Source organism: Balaenoptera ricei, chromosome 15 (genome assembly GCF_028023285.1).
Source record: "Balaenoptera ricei isolate mBalRic1 chromosome 15, mBalRic1.hap2, whole genome shotgun sequence".
Classification (NCBI taxonomy): Eukaryota; Metazoa; Chordata; class Mammalia; order Artiodactyla; family Balaenopteridae; genus Balaenoptera; species Balaenoptera ricei.
In genome coordinates, this window is record NC_082653.1 from 67256750 (window position 1) to 67278427 (window position 21678).

General features: G+C 42.4%; 2 protein-coding genes across 5 annotated transcripts in view; one reads left to right on the plus strand and one right to left on the minus strand.

Annotated features, from left to right (window-relative positions):
* The window catches only part of ANKS4B (ankyrin repeat and sterile alpha motif domain containing 4B), a 47875-nt gene that overhangs the window by 4279 nt on the left and 21918 nt on the right, over positions 1-21678 (plus strand). Inside the window, exon 2 of one of the 4 annotated variants that reach the window (XM_059897647.1) lies at positions 11515-12083. The exons of 1 other annotated variant lie outside the window; for it this stretch is intronic. In XM_059897647.1, coding sequence (XP_059753630.1) covers positions 11884-12083 — 200 coding nt within the window. In that variant the 5' untranslated portion in view covers positions 11515-11883. 2 more of the 4 variants (XM_059897648.1, XM_059897651.1) reach the window with 2 other exon arrangements.
* On the minus strand, positions 608-11812 carry ZP2 (zona pellucida glycoprotein 2). The gene is made up of 18 exons (XM_059897646.1): positions 11751-11812; positions 11578-11666; positions 10645-10728; positions 10144-10238; positions 8460-8612; positions 7657-7698; positions 7340-7504; positions 6473-6569; positions 6203-6384; positions 5358-5484; positions 4333-4520; positions 4160-4251; positions 3936-4060; positions 3588-3777; positions 2292-2427; positions 2119-2215; positions 1626-1709; positions 608-753 (listed from the first exon to the last, which is right to left on the minus strand). Exons 1-18 carry the CDS (start codon positions 11810-11812, stop codon positions 608-610), a joined length of 2154 nt encoding a protein of 717 aa, XP_059753629.1.

Here is a 21678-nt window from a genome sequence, read left to right on the forward strand (position 1 = left end):
ATGTTGTAATTGCACTTACTAAAGCTAGAATCTTTTATTATTCCTTTCCCTCCCCCAAAGGAGATTGCTGGCCTTTAATTGGAATGGGAGTACACGGGAGAATAAATCCCTTAAGTTCTCAGGGAAAGTTTTCTACTCACTGGAAAGACTAATTTGAATTAGGAAATATTACTTAAGTATGATACTAGATTACTTCCTTGGGAATACCTGGCTTCCCTTCCTCTGTAGAGAAGGGAAGTTATGCCAAGGATTAGGGGTGACTTCTTGCCCTCCTCATCTTGTATATATGAATGGAGGGGGTAAAAGACATTAAAGTCACCTAAATGCCCCCCTAGAGGTGGGCTGTCACCAAGCCCCATTAGTCATTGAATTCTCTGGCACTGCCAGTTTTGGGGATGGAGTTCAGAAAAAGCTGAGTGACAGGAAGCACTTAAGTCAGCAATATCCTTATTCATGTCCACACAGAAAAAGGCCTGCCCAGAGGACTGTGGAAAGGTACTATATTCTCTAAAGAAGAATGATTGCAAGAAACAGTCCTCGAATTCCATCTAAACTTAATAAGTAAGAAGCAAGAGTCTTACGTTGACCACTTTATTTGAAAATCCAACTAGTGACTTAGCATTATGGTTCTTTTCTTGCGCAGGTAGCTGATGAGGCTTAGAGTTGCCACAATGCCTGCTGAGGCAACCACAGCAACCATAGTTTTAAAAGCAACATATCCAGCAGTCTCATGCCCTTTAGAGTCCACAGCGTCTGGAAAGGAAGCAGACATTCAAGTCTTAAGATCATTAAAACGAAGTGTAAGTTGAAGCTGAAGTTTTACACATTAAAACTCCCCAGAGAAGGAAGTGAAATTAAGCTTCAAAGAGCTCATTTGGGAAGCTTGCAACAGGGTATAGTCTTATCCCTCAAGCCAACCTCCTCCTCGCCCTACTCCACTCCCACAGCTGTTCCCACTTCCTACTTGCTTTCACTCAGATCAGATGGGCTGACACCTGGAAAGGACCTTACAGTCCCAGCTCATTGTTTAACATTCCGGCACTAACAGATATGATTAGTTGTCCCAAGTGCATGATTTCTTGCAGCTTATTAGCTAGGGATTTAAGAGAGCTTAATTTCAAGTTCTAGGCCTAAAATTAAGACTATCTGGGCTGAAGATGTAAAATATTAACAGTAACATAATCCAGTAAAGACTTAAGTTTGATAGTAGCAAGCACATGTCTTCTGACCTATTAGTCCTGTTTTTTTTTTTTTTTTTAGAAACATAGTCTGAAGTTCTTGTATAGTAGGCCAAGATTTGAGGACCAAGATTTGAGGATTCTAATGTGGCATTAGTGACAAAACTGGAATCCTTTAATTACTAACAGTGAGAGGTCTCTGTACAGATATAAGATGGCTAAAACAAGTAAAAAAGGTTACAGAACAGTAGGTAGAATATATGATTCCACTTGTGTTAAATGGGGATTTTTGGAGGGGCACACAAGAGACTTAACAGAACCTATTGCTGGGAAGAGACTCCTTCTCTTCTTGTCTAATCAGGAGCATGTGTTATCTATGCATAGTTAAATTTGACACAAAACCCAAGAACTTGAGTCCAAGAAGTACCCAAGGCTTTAAATCCATACCTCTGAGTGAAGAGCTGTCTGACAACAGGAGGATGGGACCCGGGAGACTCACTATCATTTTCTCTTCCTCAGTGGCTCCTGTGGCTGGAAACAGATAGTTTGACCTCTGGGATAATGAGTAGTAGTGAGAAGTGTGCTGAGGGATTACCTAGAGCAGCTCCCCATGGAGCCCCTGCTCTAGGTGGTTTTGCCTGCCTTCACAGGAGAGGGCATACACCTTACTGTAAAAGGAGGATGAACTATCAAAGAACATCAGAAGACAAAGTTCAGAGTCTACCTAGACTCAGGAAGAGTAACTTTAAAGTCTGTAGAAGATCAGGCTACAGCTCATGTGCAAAAAAACTTGTCCATAGGACTGATGGAGAACCTGTCTATCTCAGACTCAGGTTTCTTGTGCTCTTGGGACTAGGTAAAGAACAAGGCACTCATTCTTAAATTCTGAAAGGTTGAGGCTTGCTGTAAACTCACATTAATGAGGACTTGAAATTTTTACCTCGCCTGCTTCTGGATGACACAGGGCAAGTCACAGAACACAGAGGGAAGTCAGGAGAGAGTTGATTGCAGATTAACGCACTGCAGTGGAAGTAGACCTGGAGATGGAACAAGAGTTGAGTAAAACTGATGTCTCACATTCGACCTGTCCCAGGTGACTTGTTAATCACTTACCAAGTGAGAGAACCCTTGGGCCCCTGACACAAAGGCAAAGGTCTTCACATCAAACCTCTGATAGTGATTAGGATAGGTCACGGAGGAGCCAACCGGATGGAAGGTGGTTCTGTGGTTGTCCAGGTTGTATTCACAGCTGGAAGGTACATTTCAGGGAGGGACATCAGCTGAATTCACCCCCGAGTCTAACTCAGCATTTGCTCAAATTCAGTCACACATAACACCTTCTACCTGTACCTTTTTCTATCTTTTTTTTTTAATATACCTCTGATTTGGCCTATCCAACAATATTCATGAAGTTATAAGTTGTTCATGCTAGTTTTTCTTCTACTACGTGTTAATACAATTTCAGTACCAATTTGTTTGCCAGCTAAATTCATCAAGAATTATGTAATTCTTCAGATGACACTGGCTTAATTCTTATTAGTCTGAGTATCTATTTTGTCCCAGGCGGTTAGTATATGTTGCTGAAAAAACAAGGTGGAGAACTCCTGCCATTTTATATCTTAGATGCTAGCAGAGTATAGTAGCTATAAGTTAGTATGTTAGGTAGCATGTAAGTACTAACAAAAGAAGAGTTAGACCAGGGTGAGGGTGCAGGAGGGTCAGGGTAGGCTTCAAGGAGAAGTGGACACTCGAGCAAGCCTTTAATGGGGTGAAGGAATGAGCTGCATGAACGTGCTGGCTACCATGATCGTGGAGCAGGAGTGCACCTGGAGGATACAAGCTTAACAGATTACAACAGATTCAAAGAAAGATAAGGTGCAGTTCTATCTAGGTGCCAGCAGAGCCAAGAGGACAAACACCAACATACAAGTGGGTAGTCACAACTTCAGAGCATTGTGATATTCAGATCTAGAGTCAGATGGGCATTCCTGTTCTACCATTTACTAAATATTACTTTGGGCTAGTTATTTAAGTAGCAAGCTTGGGTTTCTTTATGAAGTGAGGTGGCTAGTGTCTCTCAGAGTGATGAGGTTCAAATAATGCGTCTGGAGTACATAGCGCCATGTTTGGCATATGGTAGGTATTCAATAAATGGATAGGAACTAGAAATCTCTTCTCGCTCCAGATATTGGCATATTAAAGCCAGATTTCCTTGGGAAGGATCTGATACTTTTAGATTCAAGGGTAGTAGGAAAGCATGAGTCACCTTATTAGACCAAGGACTGGTTGCTAAGAAACAAGAACAAAAATCAGGGCCTTTGATATAGTGCTCCTCTCAAGCCCAAGAGCATTTTATTCTTTTTACTGGCAGTTTGATTAGCTGGGCTACCTTCTATGGAGAATACATACCCATCCACGACAATATTCCACTGAGGGAGAGAGGCTGGGTCCATGGTGGATGTTGCCCAGCAGTGATCTAAGACCAGCTTGATGTTGGGGTCGGTCCTGTTTATGACTCTCACTTCTAGGTAAATCGGTTGGCGGAGGTATCTCACCACAGGGTACTCCTTGTCCCCATATGGTTGCAGGTAGGAGTTATCTGAAATGGAGGAGAAGCCCCTCTGGTACTCAAGTAGTTGATGGTCACAACAGAAGCTTAAGCATCGCTACTACTCTAGTCTGGTGGCATCAAAGTTCATTTTAGGGAAGAGTTCCCTGAAAGTATTTAAGCAGATTTTTTAGGTTGTAATGTCTCACCTGGGTAGGTTTGCAGGGTCAAGGCAAGTGGACCCGGCTTCACTGAGGCCATTGGAGGAGGAAGGCTTTCAACACTGGTATTTATTAGCATGTTACTGCTGCTGTAATAGCACCTCACCGTCATTCTGTAAGAGTGGTGGGTGAAGTTGTTAAGAATTTTAGATTAGAAGACTGCTTGAGTTTAAGCTGGGGCTTAAAAAGTCAAGTAGCAATTGCGTTCACACCTGAACTCACTATCTCTGGAAACTGTGCTCGGAGGAAGATCTGCCCAGAAAGCATGGATTTCATTTTCATAGATGACTTTGTCATTCTTGAACTTAGAGTAAGGTGAGAGAAAGTGGTTAATTAGGCATCTCAAAAGTAAGTCTTAACCTCTTGCTATGGGGCCAGTACTAACCTTATGTCTTGTTCCACATCCATTCAGGGGTATGTGAAACCGCACCAGCCCCTGAGATGGAGCTTTAAAGATTGGCTGGCAGGATGAGTCTCCCACCCTGAGGGTATCCAAGTTGAGAGCCGGTTTTGTTTGATGGCTGTAGACCTCAACGTCCATAAACCCATCCTGAGTACATAGCTCCCCTGAAACTAGATAGTGGTGAGAGTTTAAAAAAAAAAAAAATCTGTCTGCCATGTGACTATTGTCATCTACTAATTTGAAGTGTGATGGAAGTTTGAATTTTCATCAGGAGGCAACAGAATTTGTCTTAAGTCTTTGTTTGGGAAAATACCTTGATAAGCAGCTTGAGTTACAAGGGGAGACCCTGAAGGTGCCAAGACAAGAGTGAGGCTGCTCTGTATGAGCAGAAGGATTTTTCATCCAAAGGAAGAGGCAACAGGAGACGTGGGAAGAAGCACCAGGTGAGGTAAGAGACCCATGATAAAAACCTGATGAGGCTTAGAGTGCAGTGCCTTGTGTCATAATGTCCCTTCTTTCAAGGCTCACAAATCTTGGTGGTTTAAGGGGAAGTTGAAGAAGCAACTAATTTTTCCTATTTGGCTTGACCTGATACAGGTCAGCGAATAATAGGAGCAAAGAGGCAGAAGCAATACTACACAAGAGGAGACACCTACTTCCATATTCTTTGAGGAATTTTCAGAAGTTTGGGGAAATACTTGTAGTCCCTGTAGTTTCAGGTTTGAAGCAATCTTATTTAGATGATAGGCTTAGGCTCCTAACATGAAGTATATCCAGGTTACTTAAAAACATGAAACAGTTGTGAAACCTACCTGTATGTGTATTTTAGAAGTGTTATCTTCCTTACATCCCTATCACAGCAGCTTAGACTGACATTTCTGGTCTGACCAGCCTTTCATTTCCTCAAAGTATAAGCAATGCAGAGTCTGAACTTCTATACACTTTCCCACATGCCAGAGCTAAGAGAGAAAGAATGTAGGAAACCGTTTAAGAAAAATGGTCTTTACCGATAGAAACTGTCGACTCACAGAGACACTCTGGATAAATCACCATGGATACCATCTCCAGTTGAATGTAAAAGGTCAGCTTGAGTGACGATAAGTAGAACTGATAGGGTAGGCATTTTTCAGAGAACTGAAATGAAAGAATGTCAGTTAGCAGCCACAGCCTGCTGGGACCCAGAGCAGTCAGAGGAGGTAGGAAGCAAGTACACTGAAACCTTCAAAGCACACTCCAGACTTATTATGGTTTCCCTTTAAGCCAGAACAAGAGACCCTATCACTTCTCCAGATCAGGATCCTTCCCTAGGAAGGAAATTTATTTCTTTAAGCTCATGCCCTCAAGTACCCAGTACTGTATGCTCTTTGTACTAGACACTGGAATTTGATCTGTTAATTCAACCTCTAAAGAGCTGCCAATCCAGGAGTTATAAAATGTTATTGCAAAGTACACACCAACATAAAATTATTCTTTGGTGTCCCTGGCAATTGCCTCAGTCAAGACTGGCCTCAGTGAGGACAGCTGGGGACACTTGTTTGGCTCAAGCTGTCCTGTTTTAATAGGGCATGAGAGGTTCATCATTAGAAGCTTGATAGCAGTTTGTACTATTCAGTGAACTAAGAAACTTAGGAAAACTTCCATTGCAGTTAAAGAGGCTTGGTGTTTGAGAGTAAATTTCAGTTACTTGAGAATCCACTTATGCAAGGTGTTCAAATGAGGCCTTCCAAATATTGAATTTTTTACACTGGCAATTAGAATTTATGGACAAGTCAGCAGCTGTATCAGGGTAGCCTAAAAGGCTATGCTTCAAGTCAGGCTTCCATAAAGCTCAGTGATTGATAATGGAACGTACTTTTGTTTTGAGGAGAGTTTTGCTGAAATGCAACCTCAAGCCATTTGTTGTTTCCATATCAACCCCACTGTTGTGCAGCTGGCTCACAGCAATGTTCCTATTTTCAAAGCTCATGGATATCAACTTCCCAGGAAACTCTGGTATGGTGAGAGTCATGTGTGTAGCATTACAAGTCACAGGATCTAGAAGGAATGACAGAATGATCAGTTTTGATTAAGCCCCTAGAACAATGTCTTCCACAACTGGAGTTGTCCCTTCCTAGGCACTTACCTGACACGCAAATGAGTCGTGATGATAAGACGATCGTCTGCCCAGGAGATACATGCGTAAGCTTCAGAGGCACCATGTAGAGGTGGCTGTTACCTTGCTGAGGAGAGGCATTTTCAAAAACATTGGTTTACCTGAATTACTTGAATTTCTAACCAACGCTGGAATAGTCAGGGCAAACATACTCAACTATTGGGCACTGTCTTGGCCCAAGTAGAGTTCAGGCATTTTGTCCCAATTGTTCTGCAGGTGCTCTAGTTTTAAAATCTTGTACTTCATAACATCTGGCAAAGTAGTGTCTACTGATATGACCTGTAGCTGATCATTTCTAAGCAGATATGAGCTCTTGTTTTATGACTATCTTATGGTATCAGCATTCAGAGAGAATGTTTATAAGATTCAGCATATACTCAGTGTATAACAGGACTGTTAACATGGCTGACATTTGAGCATGTAGGTGCCAAGACCTGTTCTAAGTATTTTGGCCCATTAACTGATTTAATGTAGTGTCATGATTGTTGGTCCCCAAAGTACCGGTACCTACTGTAAACACAATACGAGGCAATGATAAAACAGAACACCTTAATTCGTAAAAGAATTTAGTAGTACCCTAGCTCCATATTATGTAGTTAATTTAGATCTATGGGGGAAGAGGGAGAACAGATTGAAGTAAGGACCATATCTATTTTGTTCACCATTGTATCTCACCATTTTATCTTTAGTACTTAGTACAGTGCTTGGTACATAGTAAGCATTAAGATACCTGTTGAATGAGTTGTATTCTCAATTTGAGGACATGGTTGAGATCATGCTTGGATTTAGAAATGTTGGTTTGTGCCTGGATTGTGGTACAAAAAGATTCACACCTACCGAGTAGTGAGTCACTCCAGTGGCATGGAATGACACTTGGATGCTTATCTTCTGGTTGTCAATCAGGAGATTATAGCCTTGTGTCATAGCCTCCTGAAGGGTCAGAGTTTGGGCTCTTTCACCATCACCAACTGCAAAGGTCCATCCCATCTGAGGTTTGGGATCCTAAAGTCAAAAGTTTCATTTAGAGGGCTGGTGCTCACCTTAACCCCAAGACTATTGTCTATTTAATATTTTAACCAGGATTGAAGTTATGTCACCTTTAATATAGAACTAAAGGTTACTTAGGCTTGTAATTTAAAAAATAACTTTCATACCGCACTTTCGTCAGCCATACCAGGAAAAAAGTGAAAGGTAAACTGGAAGACAAAAAAGATGATGTGAGGCTTTGATTTGGAGATTTCTGAAATCATGTTACCTGAGAGTATGTGGGAAACACCCAGAGCAACTGCTGTGTGATTCTTACACCACGACGCCTAGTTGTGGGATGTAGTAGAAGCACAGGACCAGTCATGAATCCTAGCAGTGCCCTTAGACATCATTTCCTCTTTGAGCTTTTGATACCAAAAGGCAATTGGAAGACCTAAGCTCCCTTCCAGTTATAAGCTGAGACACTAAGTCCTTAAATGTACAACTTTTTACTATGTCCATAGAAATCAAATACTCCGTCAAGCCATGCAGTTCCATCATTGTTAATAAAGTATGATTATTTTTGTCTGCTGTTGATGTTAGCCGTTAGACTATAAAGTCCACGAGTTTGTGATTGGCCTGTTTTGCTCATTTGCTATATCCTAGTATCTGGCGTAGGGCCTGGCACATGATAAGTATCCAGTTTGTCAAGCTACCAACTGAATCCTTTTTATTGCTAGACATGATGTGCTGAGTGCTGTTATCTACCTTCTCAGTCAATTCTTAAAGCCATCCTGTGAGGTACTGTTGTCCCCCACTTCAGACTTAGAAACAAAGTCTCAGTGTGGTTAAGAAATCAATCCAAAGCTACACAGCAAGTCAGTAGTGAAATACAGATTGCAATCCTGATCTTGTTCTGAAGCCCAGCTCTGTCTAGACCACATTTCCCCCGCAGTAGCTGGGTGAGAAGCAGTCAGCCTGCTTCACTCACAGACATGAAATCCTTCAAGCAGACTGTGGATCCCGAATGCTGCTCATGGCTTTCTGCTTGCATAACTGGACAGCTGATGTCATACATGAAAGCCTCTTGTCTTAAAGCAGCAGTGTCGTCCATGAGTCTGATGGTCATCTGATGCTGGCCAAGCTGTATGAAAATGGCATAGTAAGGACAGAGTGCTAGTACCTCAGTGAGAAAGGGGATTCCAGAATACCATCTGACCCAGCTGATTGGTAAAACCCTTAACATTGGCAAAACCCTTAAATTATCAGTACCACGGGTTCTAGAAGGTCCCTCATTCCTGTACCAGGAGATTCTATAGCCTCTTTAGATACCCCAGGAAAGACTCATACATTCATTGGCAGAGAATAGTTCCTTGAGTTTCAGGGCTCAGAGTTCAGTTTTTATTTTCTTTTTACATTCACCCTATATCTGAGTATCAAGGTCCTGTTTGGTTTGGGGCCTGTACCAAGAGATTCAAATACACTTATTGAGCACCTATGTAGCAGCCATTGTGCTGGGTGCTGGACGGAGCCATCTTTGCTATTTCCCCTGGCCCAAGGAACTCACAGTCTAAAGCAGGAGTCAGCCAACAATTTTCTGTTAAGTGTTAGTAAATATATAGACTTTGTAGGCCACGTACGAGTGCTAACATGTTTTAAAAACTCTTTAAAAAAACAAAAAACATTCTTAGCTCGAGGACCATCACACACACAGATCATGGGCTGGATGTGGCCACCCACAGGTGATACTCTGTAGACTCTGGTCTAAAGGAATGCAACCCTAAGCTCCCTAAAGTTGGGAAAGGCCATTTCAGAAGGGAAAGTTTTAATTACTGGAGATCTTCACTATAGAATCAGATGAAGTAGACTGTTAAACTTGCAGACTTCTAGGATGCACCCCAGACCTATTAAGTCATCAACTAAATGAACTAATTCTGTACTTTCCAAGTTCCCTAAGTGATTGTTTGCACACTAAAACTTGAAAATGACTTAGGTTGCTTTTACCTCTCCTAATAACCCTGATGGGGCAGTACTGTTGCTTAACAGTAGAAAATCCTATTGTTCAGCTTCTGCTGGCCTTCCAACACATGTTTTCACAGCCTAGAGGTACCAGCACTCTATTTGCCAGCCCCAAAATAGCCTCCCCTTTTCCATGGGGGTTATAGATCAAAATAGCTCATGTTTGATCATTTGTTGTGTCTAGATGCTATGCCAAGTCCTTCGTCTGTATTATGTCATTAATCTTTAGACACCTTATGGAGAGATATCATAATCCATTTTCCAATGGGCAAGTAGAGGCTTAGAAAGATTAGCTAACTTACCCCAAATCACATCTAGATAGTGGCAGAGCCAGAAATCAAGCCCAAATCCTCAACTCCAGGGTCTCTTAACCTCAGCGTTGGCATTTGGGTTCTAACGTGTCTGTTACTGAGGGCTCCTCTGGGCAATGGAGGCTATTTAGCAATATCCTTGGCTTGTACCCACTAGATGGCCAGTAGCTGCCCTTTCCCGCCCCACCCCTCAACCACCTGTGATAACCAAAACTGTCTCCAAACATTACAGGATGTTCTCTGGGATGACAAAAGAAATCACCCTGATTGAGAACTACTGCTCTACTCCAAAGCCTTAACTCCTAGGTTACTACTTCCCAAATCACTTCTCCAACAATTACTTACTACTCTTTTGGTACAGGTTTCATATGGGGCCTTCAGGGTGAGCTTTTCTGGGTCCAGAACATAAGTGCAGTTCAGCATTTCAAGACCAAGGGGATCTACAGAAGCAAGAGTAATTTAGACAGGAGATGGCCAAGAAGTACATTTCAGTGACGTTGAGTCAGCCAGAGGTACATAGCCAAGACTGCCAATCCATTTCTAAGGTACTTCAAATCACTTCACTTTTTATTTTCCCACCTGAGTGGTATAACCCAAGCTCTGGGAGATGCTGAGATTTGAAGATAGATGTTTCCTAGGGGATTCTGAGATAAGACAGATTTCCAAAGAAAGACAGGGTCTTCCACTCTTGGAGGCATCATGCAATTCAAGGCCCCTGTGTCATCATGGGTTTTGGGTGCCAGTTGCTCCAGGGTTTGTGTGCTCTGCTCACCACAAAATGGAGATGGCCTTGAGCCAAGGGCTTCTACTAAGTAAGACTAAGATGAGATAATACACATTACTTACCCACCACAGATGCGTGCTGTATCTTGTTGGCAAGAATGCTTTGAAACTGCACTATCATTCTATTTTCATAGCAAGTGACAGTACCTGAAGAGCAAAGGAAACACATGGGGCATCTTTGAACACAGGAGGCATGATTCCTACAGAAGTGTATTGAGGGAACTCTCCTCTCCAACAGGCAACAGGGAAGATGCCAGTTGGGAGAGGCAAAGCTTGCCCACCATCCTTGAGGAGCTTACAGATTGGTGGGAAAGATATAACTACAATGCAAGATACCAAGAACTGTAGGGAAGGTATCAGTTAGGTGCCTAGGGCTTTCTGAAGTACTCCAGGATAAGCCTGGATTCGGGTTAACACGCATGCATGCAGGAACCAGGCTGGAACCCTGATGGAGATGGGGATGGTAGGTCTGTGAAGAACTGGAGAAAAGTTTTGTCTAAGATTTTTCAATCTGAAGTTTAAAAAATGCCCCAAGTAGGCCCAAGGACACACTTTTTAAAGACTAACCAATCTGCCTATAACCTGACACTGTGCATCCTCTGGCTCAGATGAAAATTTTGAAAAACTCATTACAAGTGGAACGGCTCTGATTTTGTCTGTTGTGTTGACACTTTCCTTAAGCATGAGCATGTGTTTGAAGACGACTGCTCCCAAAGATGGGGGCTTAGTGTGTGGTTTGCTACTCTTTGGATGCCGTAAAGCTTGAGGCAGTGAGGGAATAGAAGGTAGTACAGGTGTTTTTGCACGCTCTCCCATTTAGCTGGTAGAGCAAGCTCTAGGTAAGCAATGGAAAAACTGTAGTGACTTGATCAAGGTAATAAAGGGAATGAGTGGAGATTGTCTAACCCATGTTTGTGTTTCCTGGCCATCTAGGCACCCTAGGTGCAATCTGTTCGAGAGGTGCTTAAGAGCACTTCCCTCACCCAAGAGGCCTACCTGGGAAGGCAGGATCCACCAACTGATTAACACGTATTGAGTTCACCGATGTCAAAAGGGCGAAGAATAGAGGAAATGACCTGTAGGTGCTGGAGGGCATGGGGGAAAGAGTTAAAGAGGGACAACTTCAGCAGACAAGGCCATTATGTCCTCTCCCTTCTGCCCCCAGTTACCTCCAGTCTGCAGTGAACCAGCTTGAGGGTCTCCCACTGTCTCCTCTCTGCCTGCACGCCATGACCGAAGACACCACCAAATCAGCCAGCAGAGGGGTGTGTTGCTCTGTGCTTTTATAGCAGGAAGCAGGACATGATCCCGCCCTCTCCACACTGGAGACACCTGAATCTTCTCCAGCCCTCCCAGCTGAGAGGAGGGGATTTGGGAAGGGAGAGCCTTTCTGGAAGGCCTGAAATAAGCAGAGTTCTGCGCTTTCTGACACTTGCCTTGCTGTTCCACCAGCTGCTCTGCGGGCCAGCCATGAAACCAGAGTTCCTTGAAACTGGCTCCAGGTGAACGAATTGGTGCTTTTTTTCTGTAACACTGGGAAAAATTAGGATCTTTTGGACAAAATCTTTACAACTCAAATGTACAGTGAAAGAATGTGGTGGGATTTGTTTGAGGAAAGAACATCTCTTGTTCACACTATCTTTAAGTAAACCTTTCCTTTAAGTTACTCCTGGTCTCCTGGCTATTGTGGACACCATCCTGGCAATGTGCATGAAGAAGTACCTTTAAAAAAAATGGATGAAGCATTATTTTCCCCCAAGTATAGATTTTAAGCTTACTTCAAAAAATGTCGACAATTACAGAAGGATATAGAGAAAATCCAAATTTTACCACTGCTAATACTTAGGTATGTAACTCTATGGTCTTTTTCTGCAAACACCACACACACTTAAAAAACAACCTGAGATTGGAGTATAAATTATGTTTGTAACCTGCTTTTACTACTTTATATGTCATGTACATTTTCCATATCAAATATAAAGATCTCCATTACCATTTTTAGGGTTGCATAGTATTCAATGTCTAGATAAATCAGTGCTTAACTGTTCCCTAATGATGGACATTAATATAGTTTCCTATTTTTCATCATTATAAACAATAATCTGATGGACATTCTTGTACATTTCCCTGGTTAACTCTCAGGATAAATTCCTGGAAGTAGAAATTCTGGGTCAAAGGGAATAGTGATCTAAATAAGAATGTCACTGTGTAGCAATTGGGAGTTTACAGGTGGAGAAACTGAGGAAAAGCAACTTGCCCAAGCTGGGTGTCAGGGCCAGGGCCAGACTGAGATACCTAGATGTCTGCAGTCCATGTTCCATAACAGGTGATAATGCTCAAATTCTGTGCAAGTAGTGGGGTGGCACTTGAAATATTTATTTATGTGTTGTTTTTTATGTCTTTATTTATGTCTTTATGATGTAACTTGAGGAGTAATCTTCATTCCCTGTTATAGGTGTCTGAAATATTGCTGCTTAGAGTAGTGGTTTCCCCAACTTCCTTGATCAAAACGATCACATGGGGCCCTTGTTAACATCACAGATTCCTGGGCCCCACCCAAAAGCTGCTGAATCAGGCTCTCTAGGGGAGGGGCCTGGGGTACTGTATGTTTAACAAGCCAGGTGAGTCTTATGATCAGGAAAATTTGGGAAATACCTGGAGGGAGGTAGGCAAGAAACTGAATGATTGCCAGTGATTAACTAACTTCTCTATGGGAATCAGTTGATTATATACCAGTGGAATGGGGGAGAGGGAGCAAACTCCAGGATAAGCAGGATTTTGAGGATAGAGATGGTGAAAGGATTTAGATTCTGAGCAGAAGCATGATAGCAATAGTTACTCCTAAGCATATTTTCCAAAAAGTGGGACATTTTCTACAACTGTGAAGGTAATTTGTTACCACGATGGTTAAGACTATGATAAGAAGACCATTGGAGAGATTAGAAGACCATTCCAACCATTAGAGGATGGAATGCAGGAGCAAGATTCGGAGAGACCTATTAAGAAGGTGGTCAGAGAGGTAACAGATTAATGCGTTGCTCCTCCTTCCCAGGCCCCACCCACAGACTTGCTTCCCCCAATACTGTACCATTTTTCCAGAGTGTGAGGTTTTGCCTTGGAAAAGGCAGCTCTGGTCAGAGCCCTAAACTGGGGGCTCTGGGAGACTAAGGGGCAGCACAAAGGCCCTGAGCAGGAGGCATGGAGGGAAGGAGGACCACTGTGAGAGCTGGTGAGGGTGGTGAGTGCACCAGAGATTAATTTCACTTGCCTTGCCTGACCCAACCAATGCTGTGCTTGGGACAGTCACTGAACAACTAGCTCCAGGCCCCTAAGAATCAATTCTGCATGAGGGCACAAGGATACAAATGTGTTCAGTGTAGCCAGCTTTGACAATGAGGAAGACATGGCTCTCTACAATAAGATGGTGTCTCATATCACTAGTTAGGAAAACTAAAACCTTTACAAAAATAATAGATCCTTAATATTTTACTAAATAATCAGTAGGATCTCTTTCAGATGTATTTCTGTTTTCCACATTCTTTTCAATGAGACTTTTTAACTGTGTTTATAACTACAGTGTGTTCACTCTCCTCTTCTCTGAATGCCCTGGTCTCTGCTTGACTTATGAGGCCTCTTCTCACCTGTTGCTAATCACCAGGCATTTCTTTTTTTTTTTTTATTAATTAATCAATTTATTTATTTATTTATTTATGGCTGTGTTGGGTCTTCGTTTCTGTGCGAGGGCTTTCTCTAGTTGTGGCGAGTGGGGGCCACTCTTCATCGCGGTGCGTGGGCCTCTCACTATCGCGGCCTCTCTTGTTGCGGAGCACAGGCTCCAGACGCGCAGGCTCAGTAACTGTGGCTCACGGGCCTAGTTGCTCCGCGGCATGTGGGATCTTCCCAGACCAGGGCTCGAACCCGTGTCCCCTGCATTGGCAGGCAGACTCTCAACCACTGCGCCACCAGGGAAGCCCCTCACCAGGCATTTCTTGAAGAGAGTTTTAGGTTGTAATGCATAACAACAATGCAATATTTTTGCTGCCTTCGGGCAGGTGCCCTCCTTCCTTTCTTAAATGCAGTTCTTTTAAACAATAGTTCATAATTCTTAATTTCCAATCCTGTTGCCTTACTTTCCACAACAATTGTAAAAGTATTAATTGAAGATAACCTAACTGTTATCATCAGGAGATGGTTAGATAAACTCTGGAATACTGTTCAGATACTAAAATAAATCTATGGATTCAACTGGATCTATAAATGCTGATATTAAAGACATCCACAATAAATTGGAGTATTAGAGCTGTATGGTTAGTATGTTGTCATATTTTACTTAAAAAAAGAAAAATAAGAAACCTGTGTATTTTCTATCCATTTATGTGTCTACGTGTGGGTATAGAAATGTGTGTTTGCATTTATATGTGGGGGAGCGGACACGTTACCTGAGGGAGGAGACCGTGCCGGCATCCAGGCAGTCCACACCAGTCCAGCTGTGCTGGACATCCACAACCGTCATCTGTTCTGATTTGTTCGTGCTCTTGCTGTTATAAATATATGTGATGCATCATTCCCAGAATAGGAATAGGGAGATGGGAGACTCATACTTTTTTTTTTTTTTTTTGACATCTTTATTGGAGTATAATTGCGTTACAATGGTGTGTTAGTTTCTGCTGTGTAACAAAGTGAATCAGCTATACATATACATATATCCCTATATCCCCTCCCTCTTGCATCTCCCTCCCACTCTCCCTATCCCACCCCTCTAGGTGGTCACAAAGCACCCAGCTGATCTCCCTGTGCTATGTGGCTGCTTCCCACTAGCTATTTTACATTTGGTATCATACTTTTTTTTTAAACTTCATTCACTTCTGTATTGATTGAATTATCTTGGTGATAAGTAACCAATTAAAGTAATTTAAAAGTGATAACAGTAAATCTGATTTGTATGTAAGTGATCTATAGAAGCTATAGAATGAAAGGCCGATGAATTCAAGCTTCATGGTATAAAGGTATATTGCCCAAGTGAGTAGATTTGGTTCATGAGGCTTTCAAAGTCCAACTCCCCAATATAAAGTGAGGAAATTAAGCCTAAGAGGTTCTGTGACTTGCCCAAGGTCATACAGAAAGTTAGTAGCAGAGCTCTAGGGAGAAACCAGATCTTCTGATATCTACTCCCAGGCTCATTCTATTTCATTATGATTTTCTGTGTGTGTGTGCTTGTGTGTGTATGAGGGGGTATTTTAAAACTCTATGCTTCTCTTGCAGTTCACTTAGCTTTAAAAGTACCAGATGGCATTAATTAGAATTTAGCAGTATTAGGTAAATAAGAAATACAGAACCTTCTATCAGTTAGGCTAACATAGCTTAAAATAGCTTTCAAATATCAAATATGAATTTAACTTGGAAAAATAAGATAGACTATGTTAATACGAATGTTCTTGAACATCATATAGTAGTTCCTTTAACTATACAATGTAACTATACAATGTGAATGTCATTTTCCGCCTTTGGATCTTTAGACACATCAAAATTGAATGAGCCTTGTAACGGTGATGGATTCAGAAAGAAATAGGACAAGGGCATAAAAGGCTTCATGGATCTGTTCATGTAAAAATAGGGCAGCTTAGATAAATGAATGACAGAGAAGGCTCAGAAGTTCTAAATAAAAGCTCATTTACATACAGATATTAACACAGATTACTCTATAGGTAGTAGCTAGGGTAATGGTTACCATAGAAATAAAGAAAATGCAATACAGCGTAGTCCTTTTAGTTGATAGAATATGAAATGTTAAAGTTCTTAAGGTGATATGGTAGATTAATTGTAAAGGTGCCAATCTGCCCCCTTCCCTGGACTCCCATCCTTAGCAGCATAGTTTGCAGTTAGCCTGGTCCTCCTCACTCCTCCCGCCCCGCTGAATCTTTGTAACTTGCTTTGGCCAACAGAATGTGGTGGAAGTGGTGGTATGCCTGTCCTGAGACTAGGTCTCTTGAGGCCTGTACACATATGCACTGTCTCTTAGCATTCTGCATTCACTGTGACAACAAACCCAGGGTATCCTGCCAGATGATAAACAGTCACAAGGAGCAGAGACAGGTCATCTAGGCTGAGGCCATCCTAGAGCAACTAGTTCCCAGCCGATCTGCCAGTTGACTGCTGATGAATGAGCGAGCCAAGCCAAGGTCAGCTGAGCACAGAGGAATTGACCAGTTGACTGTAGACTTGTGAGCTAAATCAATGCTTATTCTTTTAAGCCACTTAATTTTGGGTGTTTTTTAAGCAGCATGACTGGGGCAATACTTGTCTGTGACTATTATTTAGAATTCCTGTTTCAAAATGAGCCCAATTTTACATTATGAAACTGTGGGTATTCTCCGAGGGAGCATTTACCGAGCAACTATAAAACTGTGAAGTCTCAAAAGAAGCAACACACACATTTGTCCAAGTGCAGACAAAGACTGTCTTTAAGGGGTTTGCTTTCTGATGGGAGAGACCAAATGACTACTTATGTAACAAATAAAACCTAAGCATAAATAAGTAAACTTAAATACACACAGGTATATTCTTTTCTGTCTGGTATCCTTTTCTCTTCTTTTGGTAGGAACTCTCTTTCCCATTAGATATAGTCTTGGTGAGACTTTCAGTCAAGCTGCCTCCATCACCTTTTGGACAAATGGTAGGCACATGACTAAAGCTAATCAAACAAGGTCTATGGAATTTCAGTCTTGATCAGGGTAACCCAGGTTGAAACTCAGCCCATTTCCTGAAGGGTTGTCTCTTATTCAAGTAACCCCTAATTCTGTTAAATCTCCCTTCACTAAATCTCTGTAATCCACCCCTTTCACTTTGGGTTTCCCTGCGGGTTTTATAAATCCATGCCTTTATAATTCGCATTTCACACAGAGTACTGAGAAAGAGTAGGTGGTCCTCAGAAACCCTGTGATTTGATGAGTCTCTGCAGGAAAGAGGGAAGGGAATTTTTGTTCAGGTCCATTGTGTATAGGTCCTGTGCTGGACACCGATGTATAAACCTTCAAGGTCGGAATAAGAAAAGGAAATTAAGGCTCCTCACGGTGAATTTCCCCCAAGTTGATAGCTACTAAGTAGAAAGCTGTTATGGAATGAATTTGTCCTCCTCAAAATTTTTTTATATTTTATTAAAGTATAGTTGATTTAAATGTTGTGTTAATTTCTGCTGTACAGCAAAGTGATTCAGTTATACATATGTATATATATTCTTTTTCATATTCTTTTCCATTACTGTTTATCACAAGATATTGAATATAGTTCCCTGTGCTATACAGTAGGACCTTGTTGTTTATCCATCCTATAAATACTAGTTTGCATCTGCTAAGCCCGAACTCCCAATCCTTCCCTCCCCGAACCACCTTCCCCCTTGACAACCACATAGAGAAAGTCTGTTCTCTATGTCTGTGATTCTGCTTCTGTTTCATAGATATGTTTATTTGTGTCATTTTTAGATTCCACATATAGGTGATATCATATGGAATTTGCCCTTCTCTTTTTGACTTACTTTGCCTAGTATGATAATCTAATCTAGTCCATCCATGTTGCTGCAAATGGCATTATTTCATTCTTTTTTATGGCTGAGTAATATTCCATTGTATATATGTACCACACTTTATTTGTTTATTTTTGGCTGCATTTGGTCTTTGTTGCTGCGTGAGGGCTTTCTCTAGTTGTGGCGAGCAGGGACTACTCTTTGTTGCGGTGGCTTCTTCTGTTGTGGAGCATGGGCTCTAGGTGCGCAGGTGTCAGTAGTTGTGGCTCGCAGGCTCTAGAGTGCGGGCTCAGTAGTTGTGGCACACGGGCTTAGTTGCTCTGCGGCATGTGGGATCTTCCCGGACCGGGGCTTGAACCCATGTCCCCTGCATTGGCAGGTGGATTCTTAACGACTGAGCCACCAGGGAAGTCCCTGTACCACATCTTCTTTATCCATTCCTCTGCTGATAGACATTTAGGTTGCTTCCATGTCTTGGCTATTGTAAATAGTGCTGCAATGAACATTGGGGTGCATGTATCTTTTCGAATTACGGTTTTCTCTGGATATATGCCCAGGAGTGGGATTTCTGGATCATATGTTCATCAGTGATATTGGCCTATAGTTTTCTTTTTTTTTGCAGTATCTTTGTCTGGTTTTGGTTTCAGGATAATTATGGCCACATAGAATGAGTATGGGAGTGTTCCTTCCGCTGCAATTTTTTTGAAACAGTTTCAGAAGAATAGGTGTTAACTCTTCTCTAAATGTTTGATAGAATTCGCCTGTGAAGCCATCTGGTCCTGGACTTTTGTTTGTTGGAAGTTTTTTAATCACCATTTCAATTTTAGTACTTGTGATTGGTCTGTTTATATTTTCTATTTCTTCCTGGTTTAGTCTTGGAAGATTGTACCTTTCTAAGAATTTGTCCATTTCTTCCAGGTTGTCCATTTTATTGGCATATAGTTGCTTATAGTAGTCTCTTATGATTATTTGTATTTCTGTGTCCATTGTAACTTATCCTTTTTCACTTTTAATTTTATTAATTTGAGCCCTCTCCCTTTTTTTCTTGATGAGTCTGGCTAAAGGTTTATCTATTTTGTTTATCTTCTCAAAGAACCAGGTTTTAGTTTCGTTGATCTTTGCTATTGTTTTCTTTGTTTCTGTTTCATTTATTTCTGCTCTGATCTTTATGATTTCTTTCCTTCTACTAACTTTGGGTTTTGTTTGTTCTTCTTTTTCTAGTTGCTTTAGGTGTAAGGTTAGATTGTTTATTTGAGATTTTTCTTGTTTCTTGTGGTGGGATTGTATTGCTATATACTTCCTTCTTAGAACTGCTTTTGCTGCATCCCACAGGTTTTGGGTTGTCGTGTTTTCATTGTCAGTTGTTTCTAGGTATTTTTTGATTTCCACTTTGATTTCTTCAGTGGTCCATTGGTTATTTAGTAGCATATTTATTTAGCCTCCATGTGTTTGTGTTTTTTACAGGTGTTTTTTTTTTTCTGTAATTGATTTCTAATCTCATAGTGTTGTAGTCAGAAAAGATGCTTGGTACGATTTCAATTTTCTTAAATTTACCAAGGCTTTATTTATAACCCAAGATGTGATCTATCCTGGAGAATGTTCTGTGCTCACTTGAGAAGAAAGTGTATTCTGCTGCTTTTGGATGGAATGTCCTATAAATATCAATTAAGTCTATCTGATTTAAGGTGTCATTTAAGGCTTGTGTTTCCTTATTTATTTTCTGTCTGGATTATCGGTCCATTGGTGTAAGTGGGGTGTTAAAATCCTCCACTATAATTATGTTACTGTTGATTTCCCCTTTTATGGCTGTTAGCATTTGCCTTATGTATTGAGGTGCTCCTATGTTGGGTGCATAGATATTTACAATTGTTATATCTTCTTCCTGGGTTTATCCCCTGATCATTATGTAGTGTCCTTCCTTGTCTCTTGTAACAGGCTTTATTTTAAAGTCTATTTTATCTGATATGAGTATTGCTACTCCAGCTTTCTTTTGATTTCCATTTGCAGGGAATATCTTTTTCCATCCCCTTGCTTTCAGTCTGTATGTGTCCCTAAGTCTGAAGTGGGTCTCTTGTAGACAGCATACATACGGGTCTTGTTTTTGTATCCATCCAGCAAGTCTATATTTTTTGGTTGGAGCATTTAATCCATTTACATCAAGATGGCGGAGTAGAAGGATTTGGATCTCACCTGCTCCCACAAATACATCTACAAATGGAACAGTTCTCACAGAACACCTACTGAACACGAGCAGAAGACCTCAAATACCTGAAAGGACAAGAAAGATCTCCATGTAACCAGGTAGGATGAGAGGAAAAAAAAAAAGAGGAAGTGAGATGGGACCTGTGGCCTCGTGAGGGAGCTGAAAAAGAAGAAACGTTCCCGCACACTGTGGGAAGCTACTTCACTGGCAGGGAGACCAGCTGTGACAGAAAGTGAGCTTCAGAGGCTCAGAGGAGAGCACCACAACTGGTTGGTGGCAGGCAGAACAGAGAGAGACTTACACAGACATTTGTGCTATCACCCTGCTCATCGTAGCCTGAGACATGGGTCCGCTGTTATGGGTGGGGCTGGGCACCAAAACCCGGGGTTTAGAGGACAGATCCGGGGAGAGGAGTGCTGTTGGCTGCATGGAGACAGCCTGAAGGAGCTGGAGCGTGGTACAGCCGCAAAGGGGATTGTTTGTGAAAGAAACCAGGGCCACCATAGAAGTGAAGCGCCATTGTTAAGTGGCCCACAAAGGGAGGGGTGGTGCTGCCTTGGTAGCTTTTTTCTCCATGCACCGCTCCCTGCCTACAGGGGCTCAGGGAGAGCGCATCCCAGCCACCACCTCAGCGGGCTCTTATGCCCCAGATGCCGTCTCAGCAGGCTTCTGTGCCCCAGCTGCCACCTCGGGGCCTCCCACCTCGGTGGTCTCCCATGCCCCAGCTGCTGCCTCGGTAGGATCTGGGAGCAGATGCCACCAGGTTGCCCACACGCAGAGACAGGGCTGAAACCACAGCTGAGTCCCAGGGCCTGTGCGGCTTAGGCGGCAAGGCTGAAATCTCTCCCCCTGGCTGCACAAGCCACGGATTTACACCTCCGCTGCCGGCTTTGTAAATTCAGCGCCTGCAGGACATCTGAGTGGACAACGGGTGCTCCTGTGGCTGGGATGGTTCTGGCTTAGCAGCTGTGGGCTTTGTGGGCACATGCACGTGGGGCCTGGGCTGGGCCAGGGTATGAGCTGGCTCCGTAGCGCTCATAGCGGGTCCAGGTGCACAACTACTGCAGTCCTCGGACCTGCCTTCAGTGGATCTGCACTGGTTGCCTTGTAAAAACAATACCTGATAGACAGCAGGGCCAGTTGCTGGCATTCCCAAGGTTGAGACATGGCCAAGGCAGTGCCAACAACACTGTACTTTGTGAGCCTGCACAACGGGCGACAGGTGACACAACAGAGCACATTCACTGGTGAACGTCTGTGGTGGAGGAATACTCAGCGGCTCCTCTCCCAGTGGGAGAGCTCCAATCCCACCTACCCCACACGACAGCTCGGAAACACAGCTCAGAAATGGATCTGGGGGCTTCTGTTCCAACAG